At 49.4% G+C, this 16,238-nt stretch overlaps 1 protein-coding gene across 1 annotated transcript; it reads right to left on the bottom strand.

Annotated features, from left to right (window-relative positions):
* Positions 1–2,677: 2,677 nt before the first annotated feature.
* Positions 2,678–15,987, bottom strand: MSL1 (MSL complex subunit 1). The gene is made up of 8 exons (XM_084615613.1): positions 14,914–15,987; positions 11,061–11,284; positions 8,931–9,313; positions 5,996–6,060; positions 5,402–5,469; positions 4,047–4,171; positions 3,827–3,899; positions 2,678–2,901 (listed from the first exon to the last, which is right to left on the bottom strand). Exons 1-8 carry the CDS (start codon positions 15,595–15,597, stop codon positions 2,811–2,813), a joined length of 1,713 nt encoding a protein of 570 aa, XP_084471739.1. The 5' UTR covers positions 15,598–15,987; the 3' UTR covers positions 2,678–2,810.
* Positions 15,988–16,238: the final 251 nt, after the last annotated feature.

The following is a 16,238-nucleotide window of genomic DNA, read 5'->3' as shown; positions in this document are numbered from 1 at the left end:
TTTCCAAACAAGACATGTATAAAGGGTTTGAGACAAATGTAACCACAAAATGTAGATTTTTTTTTTCTATTTTATTGTAAAAAAATTTGATTTGTTTAAATTTTTAACCATACAGGCAGAATTGTTTAATACTCCCCATTAACACTGTTAATTCTAACAAACTGAAGCAGAAATTCAAAAAATTAACAGCCACAATAGTTTTTATTTACAACTGAACTTTTTTTTATAAGATATTTACAAGACGACCGATTTTACACATTAGAAATGGTATCAAAAGTATGCATTACAGACAACTATGTGTCAAATGGCCATAAAACAAGGCTGAAGAATACAGACAAGCTTTTAATTTTTTTTTTTTTTTTAAGATTTTATTTTTTACACTAGCTTAAACTTGGTTAAAGAAAGCAAGGTTTTGAAACCAAAGAACAGTTCTAATAGGGAATTGCAGGGCCTTCCATTGCAGATTGGATTTCACAGTGTTGGAGCCCATACTGGGAGAAATAAGACTATTTTTCCACATTAACACTCACTGAAAATTTTACTTTGTACTTCCCCACCAGCGTACTCCCTGCCCCCTCCCCCACCCCCATCTGTAGCTGATGACTGCTGGATAGATGTCTATTAAAGAGGATCATTTATAAAACCTGGCTGCCTGTCTGGATGGCAGCATGAAGAAGTGTTTAAAAACCGGCTTTGCACTGGGAGCTATGGCCAGTGGGACCTTAAGTCTGAGGTCAAGCAGCTGCCAGCAGATACCTCTCAGAGCTGGCTGTCACTGGGACTCAAAAGTATTCTGACCCCTGAAAAGCCACTAATGCAGGGTATAACCAGAATGCAAAACCTGCTTGATGCAGACCTGAAAGAGACAACATCAAGAAAAGAAACAAGGCTCAAGCTAATATTTGCCCATTTAACATTTTGGCTCCTAATTGCACAGAAATCCATTAAAGGACACACGCTATCATGCGAAAGCAGGACACCCAAGAACAGCCTTATTTAAAAAAAAAAAAAAATACAGTGCCTAGCCCTAATTATACAGGCTATGTGGTACCAGGGCCCATGCTTCAAGAGATTTCCCCCTTTTAGGTGGGTTTCAGACCCTCTTCCAAACACCATTACTGTAGGAACCCTAGCATAACCCACTGCCGTGTCGCAAGAACCAGCCTCTCTTCCAACTTGCATAAGAATACACCCCAGCTCTTGGGGAAAAGAAAAAAAACAAACAAAAAAACCACATTTTGTATTTGTGCATTACTATTTATAGCCGTTTGAACCAAAGCAAGGAGAGAAGATTGCTGGCCTTAGACAACACTATGAACTCAAAAGGAACAACCAGAGGGGATCATTTCTTCCCTGGCCCGCTAACATCTTCAGAAATGAAGTTAGCTCCTCCCCGCAACCACACACCTGTCAGCGGTAGGACAATAACTGAGGAGCAATCAGACAGGCAAGCATTGTGCACAAGAGTAACAGGTGTTCTCTCTTTAGAGACCAAACATTCCTGCTTTGACTCCAGTCTGCTGTAAAGCCTGAAAGGCGACTGAGAATGTGTCGTCCAAATTAAAGAAACAAAAACAAAAAAACACTCAGCTCAAGACTTCAGCACTAGTTACACCTATACCAGAGCGTTTGGCATCACGCATTAGTGTAGGACAGCAACGAAGGCTCATTTCATAAAGGAAGCGAATTACTAGAGCTAAAGCGTAGGCACCATTCTAATTTCCTCTAGCCAATCCAAGCGGTTTACAAGATACATGAATTGCCAGCCAGTGCTGTCCTTAAACATTTAAATAAAAATGAACCACAATTGTGCGTCTCGAATTCTGTTTTCACAAACAAAAATGTTTAAAAAACCCTCCCCCCCAGATACCCATTCAGTCTAGAACATGACATAGCTGCTGGCAAACAGTCTCATCTGCAGAAGCACTTTCACCCTGGGATTCGAGCAAGGGCAGTCTCGCTACAGAATATGCGCAGCTAACCCATTTCTGACGCAGGTAACTAACCGGGTGCGTCTTGTGGCGACAATGGGACGCAGGGCTCAACCAGCCGCACTCAGTGAGACACGGCACATTCAGAACCATCTGCCAGCCTCTCTCAGGGGAAGTGGGCATTCATGAAGTTAGTTTTCACCCATTTATTATAAAAGACCTATCTAGCACATCACAGGCACCCTATTGGAAGCCTGATCTGTCAGGCAAGAGGAATTTGCAGCCAAATCTACACTCCTCTTAGGTGGGTTCTTTTCACCACAGAGTTTCAAAGTGACAGTGTGACAAGCTTGGCCTAACTCTGCCTGCTGGTCCCATCTGCAAGTTCTCGCTGCTGAATGTCTTTCTAAGAAAATAAACATCAGCTTCAGAGAGGTGACGAGCACCACACGCTGAGCCAACACACAGGCATCACCGACGGGGACCTGCAGGTGGGACAGGTCACAAGGCAGGCCTGTTTTTAGGCTTCCCAACCTTCACAAGGCCTCTTATGAACTGTAGTGGCCACAGCAGCTAATGAAGCTTAGGCAGAGAGCAAAAGGTGTCTGAGCTTCCAGCCCTGTTGTTCCAGCATAAAGCTTGAAAACTTGCTGCTAAGGAAAGCGGGAGGGGAAAGAAATAAATAAACCACAGTTAATCAGCCAGGTAAAGAGTTTTTGTGAAAACCAGAAGGATGGGAAAAAATACAGAGGCATGGAGAAAAACATCAGTGAATGAGAATATCCACGAGGGTAAAGATTCACGGGACTGAAAAACAAATAGTTCCTTGCCAGCCATTGCCAATGGCGTGCTAAGTCCATCGCAACGCTGCCCGGGCAGCTACTTTCTGCACGTTCGGTGAGGCGTCTGCTTCTTCTGCATCTCCAGCCGACAGCGGCTTCGTTCGTCCAGCCACGGCAGCTCAAAGTTCCTGTCACAAAGAGAAAAAGGCCTTGATCCATGATGAAAACACCCAGTTCAGAACAGGAGGTTGTTTTGAATGAGATGCTGTGGCTGAATTACTGCCCGCAACCCCCAAACTATATTGGATAATTAATCATAATTAGAGTTTATTTATTATAATCTTTGCATCAGTCAGTTTCAAAGCACTTTACAAAAGGAAGCCTAGAGAAGTGCAGTGATTTGCCCAAGGTCACCCAGCCATTGGAAGAGCTAGGACGAGACCTAGGTTTTCCAAGTCCTTGTCCAATGCTCTACCCTCCAGGGCACACTGCCTTCCCCATCAGATGAGGGTGTAAATCTGTACAGGACTAGCCTTCTGCACGTTGAATGCGGAGCACACGAGCCCCGACGACCGAAGTGGAAGCATTGTAGGCCCGCGATGGGCGTCCTGCTCTCATATGGTGTTTGATTCTGCACTGTAGATTCTAAAGCATCAGAGTGGGGTGGGAGCAGTCTTGGAAGAAAGGGCCTGGGAATCAGCAACTGTGTCTACAAGACTTCCTTCCGGCCCCTCTCCTCCAGCGCACGCTTCTATCCTCTGTCTGGGTAGCTGAGAATTAACAGCATCGTCCACATTCAATGCTGTACTAGGCCAGCCTCTGGGGCGAGTTCTGTGCTGAGCTGGCCACACACAGCACAGTACTCAAGGACTGGCAGCACGCTGCCTGCAAACGTTTAGCCACTGGGTCCCACTTCACCTGAGCTGAGTACACATCCAGGCAGGAACACTGAGCTACTGCCCAGCCTGAATGACCGTTTCAGGGCTGTTTAGAGACTAGCATGGTGGCTGCGTGTGTTCTACTGAATGCCACTTCCAAAAGCATGGTCCAGCTTCCTTGCTGGATTCACTTTAGAGGAGCCCTGTTGGAAATTTACAAGCGAGAAATACTTACTGTGGGGTTAGTTTTGGTAATGGTCGGCCAAATGCTACAACAGGCAAGTAGGGGGTAATCAGCAAGCTTTCAACTATCAGGAGAAAAACACAATGGAAGAATGTTACTCAGCTGCATGGCTTATTTGTATGCATGGCTAGGTTACAGCTACAGACCCACTGATTTAGAGCAAGTGCTCCCCACCCTCGTCCCCCCCAAACCTGTCTGATAAGGAACTCACCATCATCTGGCTCAGGGAAAAATGAGGTAACTTCAGGCTCAGATTCCTGGATTCCTTTCTTTTTATACATTCTGAGCTGCAGTCGCTGTAGAATTCTTTGTTCCCTGATCCTCTGAATATCCCACCTGGAAAACGTAAAACAAGCCCCAGCAGTTAAAAATCCTTATTCAATAAACTATACTTGGTGGTACTTTGAGCTCCTTGGATGGATGGCCGTAGAGCACTTCCCTAACATCCACTGATGAGGCCTCGTGACTAGGTATCTGCTCCATCTGCAGCCACCATCATTATTCTAGGGCTGAGATAACAGAGAACACACGCACACCAAGTAGCGTGAAAGGGCTTCTCCTCCCAGATGTTTTTTCTGTTCTCAGATCCATGCACTTTCCTGCGGACACAGATGCTGGTGCACGAACAGGAGATGGCCAAGCTGGCTTCTGAGTACAACACAGGGAAGAATCAATCTACTGGCCAGGGGAATGCACTAGATGACCTACTGGGTCTCATCCACCCCTAATATCTATGACCCCCCATGGCTTATGACTGTCATTACAAACACAGAGTTCATAGATGGAAAGGCCAGGAGGGACCATTCTGATCATCTAGCCAGACAGGCCAGAATATTTCCCCCAGCAGTTCCTGCATTAAGCTCAATAATTCATGGTTCCACAAGAGTATCTTTGAAAAAGACACCCCGTCTTGACTAAAGACTCCAAGTGTTGGAGAATAACATCACCTGGAAAGGTTTCAGAGTAACAGCCGTGTCAGTCTGTATTCGCAAAAAGAAAAGGAGGACTTGTGGCACCTTAGAGACTAACCAATTTATTTGAGCATGAGCTTTCGTCAGCTAGAGCTATCACCCGGAAAGCTGCTCTGATGGTTCAGTTACCCCCTCTGAAAATCCTGCAGCTCATTCCCAGTTTGAATTTTGTTTTTAACTTCCAATTCCAACCACTGCCTGCTAGGCTAAAGACCCCTCTGAGATGAGAGAGGGTGTGGAGGTACCTGAAGACCATGTTCAAGTCTCATCTCTCAACCATCTCTTTGATAAGCTAAATAGATCAAATTCTACGAGTCTCTCATTATTCGGCATGTTTGCCAGACCCCAGATCACTCTTGGGCTTTTCCCTGAACCCTGCACTAACTGAACAGAGGAGGGGAGTTTAAAATAAGAGAAACACACTAAGAACTAGAACAAAAAGCTCCTGCTCCACAAACTTCTGATACATGGCATCCTTCCTCTTCACTTGTGGGTGCACGTCTGAGTCCAACTCATTTTTAGAGCGGCCCTGGAGTGCCAGAGACCGCAAAAGCCGTTACTGCAATATTCAGGGTGGGAGAATCTTTGCCCTTACCTTTTTCTTCTCTTCTCATCCAGCTCCAGCTTCGCGTGCCTTTTGGCAAATACACTGTCATCTAGATTCTGGGAAGATAAGAGCAGATGTTAGCCTCTCCTCCCCCACAACAGGCATGTGCTTGTTCATTCACCCACTGCAATCCACTTTCCCTGCAATGGAGGGAAGGGCTGCAGAGTGACTGTACCACAAACACAACACAAACATCCACAGGAAGGTACAAATCCAAATCCAGGTTCTGCGGTGAGTCACCTCTCAGCGGCCACACCCAGTTGTAAAACTACAGCAATTATTTACTCGAACAGTTTAATAACAGTCAAGAGTTTCCAAGGTTTTACCATTATTTAATATCAGCTCATCAAGGAGGACTGCTCATGAAAAGGTATGAGATTCCTGCCCCAGACAGGAAAACTAGCATTTCCCTATTGATCAAACCATACTAACGACCCCACAGACACAAGTTCAAGCTTTAAAACAGACCACTGGCTCAATGGTAAAATGGGTATTGTTACATCTACAAGTTGTACACATGCAGGCCCACAGCGATTTATTCTCTTTGGTCTCCTTCACCAAAACCAATAATTGATTATGTACCTCCAAGAGATCTGAAGGGTTTGAGTCTCTGAGGGGCTCCACAGCATGGTCCCTCCAAGAAGGAACTGTGGAAGGAAACAGAGTTAACATGGGTCAGTGTTTTCACAGGCCAGAAGAGACCTAATATATAACACAGGGCACAGAATTTCATCCAGTTACCACATTACTCTCCCAGAGCTGGGAACAGAACCCAGGAATCCTGATTTCCAGTTCCCTGCTGAAGCCACTAAAAACACGGCCCTCTGTTCTGCACAGATGCTTCTGTTCAAAAGGAGCAACTCACCATCAGTCAAACTGCTGAAAATGGAAACTCTGCTTCCTGAACTCAAGGAAATGTTTAATTAGATCTTAGCCTGTAATATATGTACTCATCATTTGCAAGCTTGATTTACGTAGCTACTCTGACCACAACATGTCACATCCCCAGTGATCCAGGAACTGGGAAGAGAGTTTACCTTTAAGAGAAACCAAACAATTGGATTAAAAAGAAGGGATCAGTTTGGTATACCACACATGCTTAAACTGGAGAGTTTCAAACCTAATTTAGTGCCAGATCTGTTCCTCTTTTACATGCTAACCTCACACACCATAAATCTGTGTGGGGACAAAACCCATCAATAGAACAGTGCTTGTTTTAAAGCGGTCGCTGTTTAAAAGGATCAGAGAGGTGCTGTGTTTAGAGAGAAGGCAAGAATTGGGGCTAGATGTTCAGCTGGCCTCAACCCGGCCTTGTGTGTCATGCATGCACATTTATTAGGGTTTGTGTTTTCCGCATCCAAGTTTGAAACCAGGTGCACGTGCAAACTGAGAGGCTGCTCTAAATATTGCTGCTTACCCTTTAAGGGCCATTGTTCGTGGAGACTCCCTTCTCTCTACAGATCAGGGTTACTTTATCATCAAAGCAGCTTGTTGTTGCTAGGGAACCTGGACTCAGAACTTGGCAGGTAAGAAAGAAAATGGGGAAAGTGGATTTTCAGCTCATTTGCCTGAAGAGTATTTATGCCATGACCCATTCCATCCCTGATGCAGAATAAGGAACTAGCCCTCTCCCAAGACACCCCCAATCTTGGACGCTTTGCCAGGAGAGCTTTCAAAACAGATCTCAACCCTGGGATCATGAAGTATTTCCACAAAGCTAACCCAGGTTTTAGCTGTTAGACACTCAACAAGATTTAGAGGCAGGAGAACATGGGAAAAACGTAGGCCTCACATTAATCCCTTCTCCTTACAAATCCCCTCACTGCTCCATTGTCCTGATTTTCACAAGCGGCATGATTCCGTGAAAATCACCACCACCACTGCAAGACCAAGACACAATTTCTCAGCAATGAACAGCAAGGTGCTTCCCAATTCCACAGAAATGGGCATGGAAGTTGCCATGTAAACAAAGAGGCTTAAAAGGCAGCCCGTGAACTGGCTTTGTTCAAATCATCTCTGCCTTGTAGGTCAGTGCACGTCAGTCCCCGGGCCTGCCTCAGCACAGGGCGAGTTCAAAGCATGGATGGTCAACTCGTGCTTCCTGACTTCTGTGCACTGAAATCAGACCCTCAAGGTCACTTCACCCTAGCTGGTGTCGGGTTATTTCTTGTTTCAGGACAGAGAGGGGAGATGCCACACAAGTTTGGCACACTTGACCAACAGCTACTGCCAGTGCCAACAGCTCTGGAATCCAGCTTGTGCGAATGTCTGGTCTGGCCGCAGGCCACCTTACCCTCCAAAAGGCAAGAGACAGGTTCCCGAGACGTTACTGAGGAGACAGGATTTGACTTTTGAAGTGATGGGAAGGCAGAGAGGAGTTGGGGGTGGCAGGGTCAAGGTAAAATACATCAGAAAACACCCCTCTCCCCCAAGTCATGGGATAAGAGCAGCTGCCTGCTCACAAGCATCGCCTGTCCACACACCTCGCTGGGCAGCAGACCTCACCGCTCCTGGACCTCCTCTAGACAACGGCTCTGAAGAGAGCTGGATGTATACTGCCTGCCAAGAGCAAAGCAGGCTGGGATTGTGGGATCTTAGTTCACTTTGCTGAGCAGCAGGCAGAATGCTTCTGTGCAGCTGCAGAAGATGGCTGGAAACTAAAGGAAGGGCGATCAGCGAGCAGGGGGTTCACTTTGACACCCCTGACTGGTTTCTGTACCAGGGATCGTGTGGGTCACCAAAAGATTCCTTCTGCCCGCCCAGCCATCATGAGGCAGCAATTCGATGTGTCGACTGTGACAGCATGGCCTGGTGCGTGCCCGTGAGGGCAAAGAAGGGAGTTCACCTTGCAGTCAGAGGTGTGGCTTGCACTAGCCATTCCTCCTAAAAGCAGCCTACCGTGAGCCCTAGTGTAGACAGGGCTCTTACAGCTGCTGGCTTTTGTTGCCATTGCATTGGTCAGCGCTGCTCAGAGCAGGCCTAGAAAACATGGTGATTAAGATGCCAGCAGCTACCAGTGCCTTGTGCCCACCACCATTCCTGCTGTTGCTTTCACCTCTGGAGTGAACACGTGGCAGTAATGGGGGACGCTTTTTAGGAAGAAATCCCAGCGCAGACAAGGCTAGAGTGAAGGCCCCTTTACATAATGGTCACATTAAAGATCTCAGAGCTGAAAAGTGTTTGTTTTTTTTAAGTGAAAACAAAACCAGGGACAATCTACATCCCGAGATACACTCTGCCTTCATAGGATCACGTAAGCACTATGCAAAACACAGACAGAGCCACTCTCGGGCTTACAGAAACCCAACTGTGGCTTTAAAGCTCCTTCCACAGCTGCTAGTTTGTTACTAGCAGACACCTCCCACAATCAGGGAATGACAGAGCACTGCTTTGTGGTAATTCCACCTATTTTCACGTTTGCCGAGCATCTGTCCAGTAGAAGGGTAACACTTCAGGTGGCAAGCACCCGTGTCAGACTGACCATTATGCAGCTACAAGCAAGTTTTTGTTCGCTTACTTGCTACAGTCTCCTCCTTCTTTGGAGAGGGCTCTCGTAACGGCAACGGTGACGGGGGAGGTTGATGCCAACGACACAAGTACATTTCGGTGGTTGAAAGGTACGGCAGATCTTCTGTCTCGCTGGGGAAACTTTTATCCCTGGGGTGGGCACTGGGACTTTTCAATGGGGTGGATGGTTTTAAGGGAGCGTCCACTAGCGATCTGGCTTTTTCTGGAGTCTCTTGACTCCTCAGTTCACGTCTGCAAACAGTTTCGGATAAAGAGCTACTTGGCTCCTCTTTCACTGGAGAGTATTTCAGAGTTTTATTCTTGACTTTTGAAAATTCGGCCACCAGCTTTTTAACTGGAGTTTTCCTCTCTGCACTTCCAAACGCTGACTTCCTGTTAAAGAAGGGAGAGAGTTTAACAGCCTATTCAGCTAGCCTATTGCAAGAGCAGGCTACTCATTTTCCCAGCATCTGTATTTTTTACTGTGCATGCCAGAAAGCTAATGCTAGTTGTCCCATAATCATAGATTTACATTGGTATAGTCTAAATGTATGTCCCTTTGCAGAGATCGGGCAGCAAAGTTTGCGAGAGAGGCAACCGAAGGCTGAGGAGTTTTATTTCCAGGAGACTGGTGCATTGAGCTCCCTGAGACTACTACTTTCACTCTGGTACGACAGGAGCTGTAACCTTCCACGGGTAGCCCCTGACAGAGTGTGTTGCAATACAGCAATCCAGCTTCCAGAGCCATGGATGACTGGAAAGAGCTGCAAAGTGACTGCTACCTGCACAGTGCCAGACATGGATTAAAGGGACACTCCCAACTGATGAGAAGGTCGCTGATCTATTTTTTGAGACAGCATGCTTTAAAAAAAAAAAAAAAAAGTTGGTCTTAAAAAGAAACGAGCGGGCTTTTCCCTATTCCCCTGATAATCAGAAGGGCCTTTTGGGTGGACCCCTCAAGATCAACGTCAAACACACGCCTCCTCCCCCTTCCCATACACACCTGCCTGCTCCCTCATTAGTTTCAGCTTTGCTGTTATAGCAAACACCCTCTCGCAGGGCCTGGGGAAGAGCATGCTTGCGAGCTCCCCACGATCAATGCCTGAGTGATGAGAGACAGCATGGTCTGGCGGCTAAGACACTGAACTGAGAGCCGGGAGACCTGGATTCTATTCCAGGCTCTGCCACTGAAATGCTGCACAACATTGGGCAAGTCACGTCACCTCTGTGCCTCAGTTTCCCCTCCTTACCTGAGTCAGTCTAAAAACGTACATATACTAGACTAGAATGTACTCATATTAGTGCATGAGACAAATGAAACAGACCATTAAGAACAGAGTTAAACTGTCAAATGCACAAGTTAACAAGTTGGGGGAGGGGAGAACAAGAAAAATTACTTGGCGGTAGGTAAGTTTGAGAGAGAGAAAAATCCGATTTTCAAGGTACCAGTGTCCTCTTAAAAAAAAAGAGAAGGGTATTTGGGGACATAAATGTGAACTTGGGAGCAATGAGTGGCCCAAAAAAACATTGCCACGCAAAGTTACAAACCTCTTGGACAAAAAATGGGCTAACCCACTTGGTAAAGGAGGCAAACTCACTCCCTGTCATATCCTCTGGATGGAAGAATGCCTTTTATTTCAAGCTAACATTACTCAGATAACTCAAAGGAGCAAATCCACAAGTGGGCTATCCTAAGTTATCCCTGACTTACAAAATCCAGGCATATTCTTTGTTCTGCATCTAATATGGATGGTACTTGCTGCTTGGTATTGGAACACGTATGCGAACACCTAGCTCTTCTCTAGCGCTTTTCAGCAGTAGATCTTACAGCACTTTAGAAAGGAGGTTGGGATCATTATCCCCATTTTACAGATGGGGAAACTGAGGCACAGAGCAGGGACACAACTTGCCCAAGGTCACTCAACAAGCCAGTGTCCTATTTGTCAGGCTTTTTGGTATCTGCCAGTCAAACAGTTAAATGAAAAGCTGACATGAGTTAGTGTTGGAGAAATAGCATTAAAGCTACAATGATCTTTTATACAAGCGATGTGACGGACAGCAGATGCGTATATACACACACAGGCCCCACTGCTGTGTGGCAAGCCCTTATGAAGAATAAGGTCGTGAAGTGGTCCTGTACCTTTTATGTCCCTTTCCATTTCTTCCATATGAGAAGTGTTTTGGAGGCAGGGGCTGGGATGTGTCCAAGAGATCCTGCTGGCATTCAATCTGTAGTTTCTCAGATGCTTCTGATTCAGCCTTCTCTTCGGTTTCATACCCTTGAAAAATCCTGTGTTTCTCTCTCTCATTATCCTTCTTCACCAGCTGCATCCTCCTTTCCATGCGCTCAATCCGAGCTAGGAGCTGAAAGAAGAACCAAGGCCAACACTTACGCTTTAGCCGGCATGCTTTCATCAGAGAAGAATTACACCAATTCCAGTTTGATTTTAAAAAAACAAAGACACCCTAACTTATTTGCCTCACACCACACCTGTTCTGGTATTTGTGCCTTGCTGTCCACCACCTCTGAGCTATAATTAAAATCTTTCTCCAAATTTTACATAGAACAAGACATCACAGAAAGGAAGAAGACTTTATTTCAGTATTGTCACTTGTTTCAGGTTATACCCCCACGGTTTTCCCAACGCAGGTTTCAAGGAAGATGACCAGTATGAATTTCACCTCTAGAACTGTGAATATGGCTGTGGAGTGATCAGATGAATTAGAAAGACAAATTTCTGATCCCCATTATAAAGCTGAAAATCCTGAGGCCGCACCTCTCACTTTAGAGTGAAAATTACAGCCTCAGATTTAATATTTCAGACTCGCTAAGGCACAGCGCAATTTGGCTTACATAATTCAACTCCCCTCCCAAAGCTACAGAGGGAAGAAATCAGGGGACAGCCCACATGGGGAAAAGGGCAAAAGAAACAGGGTTGTAATAAGAGATACCTTTACAAATAAGAAAGTGTTTAGGGGTCAAATTTTCAGAAGCACCTAAGTAAATCTAGAGCCTCAATCCTATTGATTTTCAATGGGGCTTAGGCACTTTTGAAATTTTTACCCGTTCTGTTTACCCACAAGAAGTCCGGACATCTCAGCTCCAAAACCACCACATTTTTGCATTCAAAACTCAATAAAATATTCACTTGTAATTTGATTTATTGCTTCCCCTTGTTCCCCAACCAACACCATTTGAAGATCCAAGAAGGGAACAAATGTTTACAAATCGTTCCAACTGACAGATATGGTGCAGTTTTGGGTGCTCTCGAACTTTGCACATCACCCCTACATTCAACTAGGCCAGGTAATTTGTAATTAGGTCCGAAGAATATCAATTTAAAATAGATTAGAAAGAAAAGAAAAGAGGCTTACCAAAGCCTCTGATTAAAATGCAGTAGTGTTTTATAATTCAGACAGATCTGTAATTGTGTATGCAATGCATTCCATAGATCCATCTCTTCCTCCAGGTGCTTTTGAAAAGCACATGTTAAGTGAGAGACACACAAGCCCCAATGACTTTCAGTGTGGCTTGTGCGCCTCTTTCAGTGGGTCCTGCAGTCCCAAATCATGCTCTCTGTGTGCGCGTGCACGTGTGTGCACATGAGCGTGCGAGAGAGAGCATGAGCGCATGCCACCTTTAACCTTCACACCGTTCCACAGAATTGAATCATATGGACACAATGCACCAAGAAAATGAATTTTTAGCTTTCCCCCCTTCCAGTTTTCCTCAGCTTCATTACAAGAGAGAAAAGAAATTCAGTAGTGTCCTTAATTTACCCCCTGCTTTGCCTAGGTACTGCAGGTAGGGGACATAGCCTCTGGAATTGATTATGCATCTACAGACAGCAGGAGGGACTAGAGAGCCAGAGAGAATTAACTCAGATGTGCTTGTATCTCTGTTTGACTCACAGGCTTATCACACATGGCTTGTGTGTTCTGTTTCCTTAATTTTTTTTAAACTCTCAGAGAATCCCACGTGTCAAAACTCCCATCACACCCTTTGACTGCAATACAGCAGCTGCTACCTCCATGTTGGTTAACTTTACTCAGACCAACACCAGGAGATGTTTTGACAGTGCCTCCTTGCACCTCAGATCCTATCCCACCTTGCAGTCAGCATACGCCAGTAAAATACTGCCCGCTGGCTCATGCCATTCCTTTGGAAAGCAAGGAAAATAACCCCTCACTCACTCAACGGGTGACCAGACAGCAAGTGTGAAAAATCAGGACGGGGGTGGGGGGTAATAGGAGCCTATATAAGAAAAAGACCCCAAAATCGGGACTGTCCCTATAAAATCGGGACGTCTGGTCACCCTACCCATTGGATATGCAGCCCTTTGAAGATTTTTGCAAAAAAACAAAACTAGAATACCCTTTCTGTAGGGGGACAATTATAGGAAGGGGAAGAAATGTATTTTTAAGTTGCTGCAGGCTTGCAGATTATGGACAGGATAGTGAGACCAATCGACTTTGTGACGTTTTAAGGGAGCAGAGGACTATTTATGGGTCTGCACTGAGAAATCTGCACCAAATCGGATAGTTTTAAATAACTCCTGCTTGCAGGGGAAACGCTAACAAATATTCATTTGGTTCTGATCCAGTGGGTCTTTCCAAATCTAATCCCCTGTGCCCCATGAATATCTCCATGCTATTTTGGGAGGGGGGGAGAGGGGGCACCACTGCTTTACAATTAGCCTTCCCCCTCAGCCCTGCATTTGACTAAGGAGCAAACCCTGCATTAGTACAGCTCTGCAAGTGGGCCAGGCTTCCATTCTCCTATCAGCAAAGCGGGTCAGCAGTATCCTAGTCTGGACCCTGGCCAGGTTTCTGTACATTGCCACAGTACGTGTGAAACATTTAAAGGAGGAGGAGGAGGAGGAACTGAGGCTGGTCTCATTATAGCACAAGGGGGTGGGGAGTGGGAGGCTCCCTGGAGAGGAGCAAAGAGGAGGGAAAGAATTTGCTCTGGGAAGGGGGGCGTTTGTTATCCATTTGTAGTAATTACAACAGCGGCAGTTAAAGGGCCCGCTGTGCTCTCCTGCCCCGCCACCCAGATGGCTCGCTGCAGCCCTACCTCCATGCCAAGCATATGTAGGAGCCCCATACTGGGCCCCTTTAATTTAACCCTTCACAAACTATATCGCTCCAGCCTTAACCCGACCATAATCCCTGATGGGCTCCTTTAAATTAACCCGTTCCTCTCCCTGGCCTTTTCTAATCTCAGCCCCATGGCAACCGGACCCCAGCCCTTTAACCCTTGGGCTGCCCTGCCCCTCCCCCACTCATTGACAGTTACTAGCCCCCTTTAGTGCCCTCGCCCTGTCCCGCTGCCCGTTAACCCTTTGGTTGCAACGCCCCTCTTGCCCATTAACCCCTGGGGCGCCGTGTGTCAGCAGCCCCACCCCCCATTAACCCCTTGTCTCCTGCAGGCTGCTTTGCCTATTAACCCCTTCGTTACGGGGCTCCTCTTCCCATTAACCCCTGGGGCACCGTGTGCCAGCAGCCCCTCCCCCCCATTAACCCCTTGTCTCCTGCAGGCTGCTTTGCCTATTAACCCCTTCGTTACGGGGCTCCTCTTCCCATTAACCCCTGGGGCGCCGTGTGCCAGCAGCCCCACCCCCCATTAACCCCTTGTCTCCTGCAGGCTGCTTTGCCTATTAACCCCTTCGTTACGGGGCTCCTCTTCCCATTAACCCCTGGGGCGCCGTGTGCCAGCAGCCCCACCCCCCCCATTAACCCCTTGTCTCCTGCAGGCTGCTTTGCCTATTAACCCCTTCGTTACGGGGCTCCTCTTCCCATTAACCCCTGGGGCGCCGTGTGCCAGCAGCCCCGCCCCCCCCATTAACCCCTTGTCTCCTGCAGGCTGCTTTGCCTATTAACCCCTTCGTTACGGGGCTCCTCTTCCCATTAACCCCTCGGGCGCCGTGTCCCCCCCCCACTAACCCCTTGTCGCCGGGTCCGCGCCCCTTTCCCATTAACCCCTCACGTACCGTGTCCCTCTCGGCCTTGAGCTCCTCGATCTCCTTCTCCTTGGCCTGCAGCTGCTGCTGCTGCTGCTCGATCAGGTCCAGCTGGAGCAGGAGGATCTGCTTGAGGCAGGCCGCCTGGTTGGAGGAACCCCCGCCGGCCCCCATGGGGCTCTTCCGCACGCCGCTCTTCCACTTGCTCTCCGAGGCCGCGGCGGCCGCCGCGGGAGGCGGCTGGCCCGGCTCCGCCGTGGCCGAGGCCGGCGGGGCCGGGGCCGGGGCGCTGGCCGCGGCCGGGCAGCCCTTGTCCTTCGCCGCCACCTGGGAGGCGGTGTGTCCGGGCAGCACCGCCTGGTACTTGGGCCTGCTGCTGGCATCCCCCACGCCGGCCTGCTTGCTGCTGGCCGGGGGGCAGGGCAGGGGCACCAGGCCGCCCCAGCTCTCCTCCTGCTGCCCGGGCGCCCCGGCCGCCGCCGCCGGCCCGCCCCCGCCGCCGCCTCCGCCCCCGCCGCCGCGGCCCTTGTGTCCCCCCAGCGGGGGCGGCTCCTTGGGCTTGCGGGGCGGCTGGCGGGGCAGCGGGGCGGCCTCCCCGCCCGGCTCCTCCTCCGGGCCCGGCTCCAGCGCCAGCCCCGGCCTCTCGTAGTCCAGCCTGTCCGCGTTCAGCGCCGTGGCCGCGGCCGCCTTGAAGACGGTGGATCTCATGGTCATGGTGCGGCCTCCGCGCCGCTCCGGGCCCGGGCCAGCTGCGGGACGAGGCCCCGGCCGCTACCGCCCGGCGCCATGGGCCGGCGGAGAGCAGGAGCGCGGGGCCGGGCGGGCGGCGCGCTCCATGCGGCGGGGCAGCCGGGCTAGCGGGCGGCCTCCGGCGGGCTCATCCCCGCCCCCGGGCGCAGGCCCCGGCCAGGGGCTCCCCCGGGGAGGGGCGGGCGGGCGGACGGAGCCTCGGCCGGGCGGGGGCGCCCCCTGCTGCCGGGGCGGAGACTGCGGGTGGCCGGGCCCGGGTGGGTGCCGCCGCCCCCCCCCCGCCGGGAGGGGCCGGATCCCGGTTCTCCCCTCCCCCGGTGCCCGATCCCGGGTCCCCCGCCGGGAGGGGCCGGATCCCGGTTCTCCCCTCTCCCCCCCCGGTGCCCCCCGCCGGGAGGGGCCGGATCCCGGTTCTCCCCTCTCCCCCCCCGGTGCCCCCCGCCGGGAGGGGCCGGATCCCGGTTCTCCCCTCCCCCCCCCGGTGCCCCCCGCCGGGAGGGGCCGGATCCCGGTTCTCCCCTCCCCCCCCCGGTGCCCCCCGCCGGGAGGGGCCGGATCCCGGGTCCCCTGCTAGGGGGTGGATATTAGGTGTCCCGGGGCCGCTT

The sequence above is a fragment of the Lepidochelys olivacea genome (assembly GCF_965140295.1).
Source record: "Lepidochelys olivacea isolate rLepOli2 genome assembly, chromosome: 27".
Taxonomy (NCBI): Eukaryota; Metazoa; Chordata; order Testudines; family Cheloniidae; genus Lepidochelys; species Lepidochelys olivacea.
The sequence above is the reverse complement of the archived record's forward strand: the minus strand, read 5'-3'. Positions and strand labels throughout refer to the sequence as shown.

Bases quoted from the DNA above. Each gene is read 5' to 3' on its own strand.
- MSL1 (XM_084615613.1), bottom strand. From the start codon at position 15,597: ATGACCATGAGATCCACCGTCTTCAAGGCGGCCGCGGCCACGGCGCTG. The intron at 5,470-5,995 runs GTACATAATCAA...TTATCTTCCCAG, and splicing joins ACCCTTCAGATCTCTTGGAG to AATCTAGATGACAGTGTATT. The intron at 3,900-4,046 runs GTGAGTTCCTTA...TTCTCCTGATAG, and splicing joins TTTCCCTGAGCCAGATGATG to TTGAAAGCTTGCTGATTACC.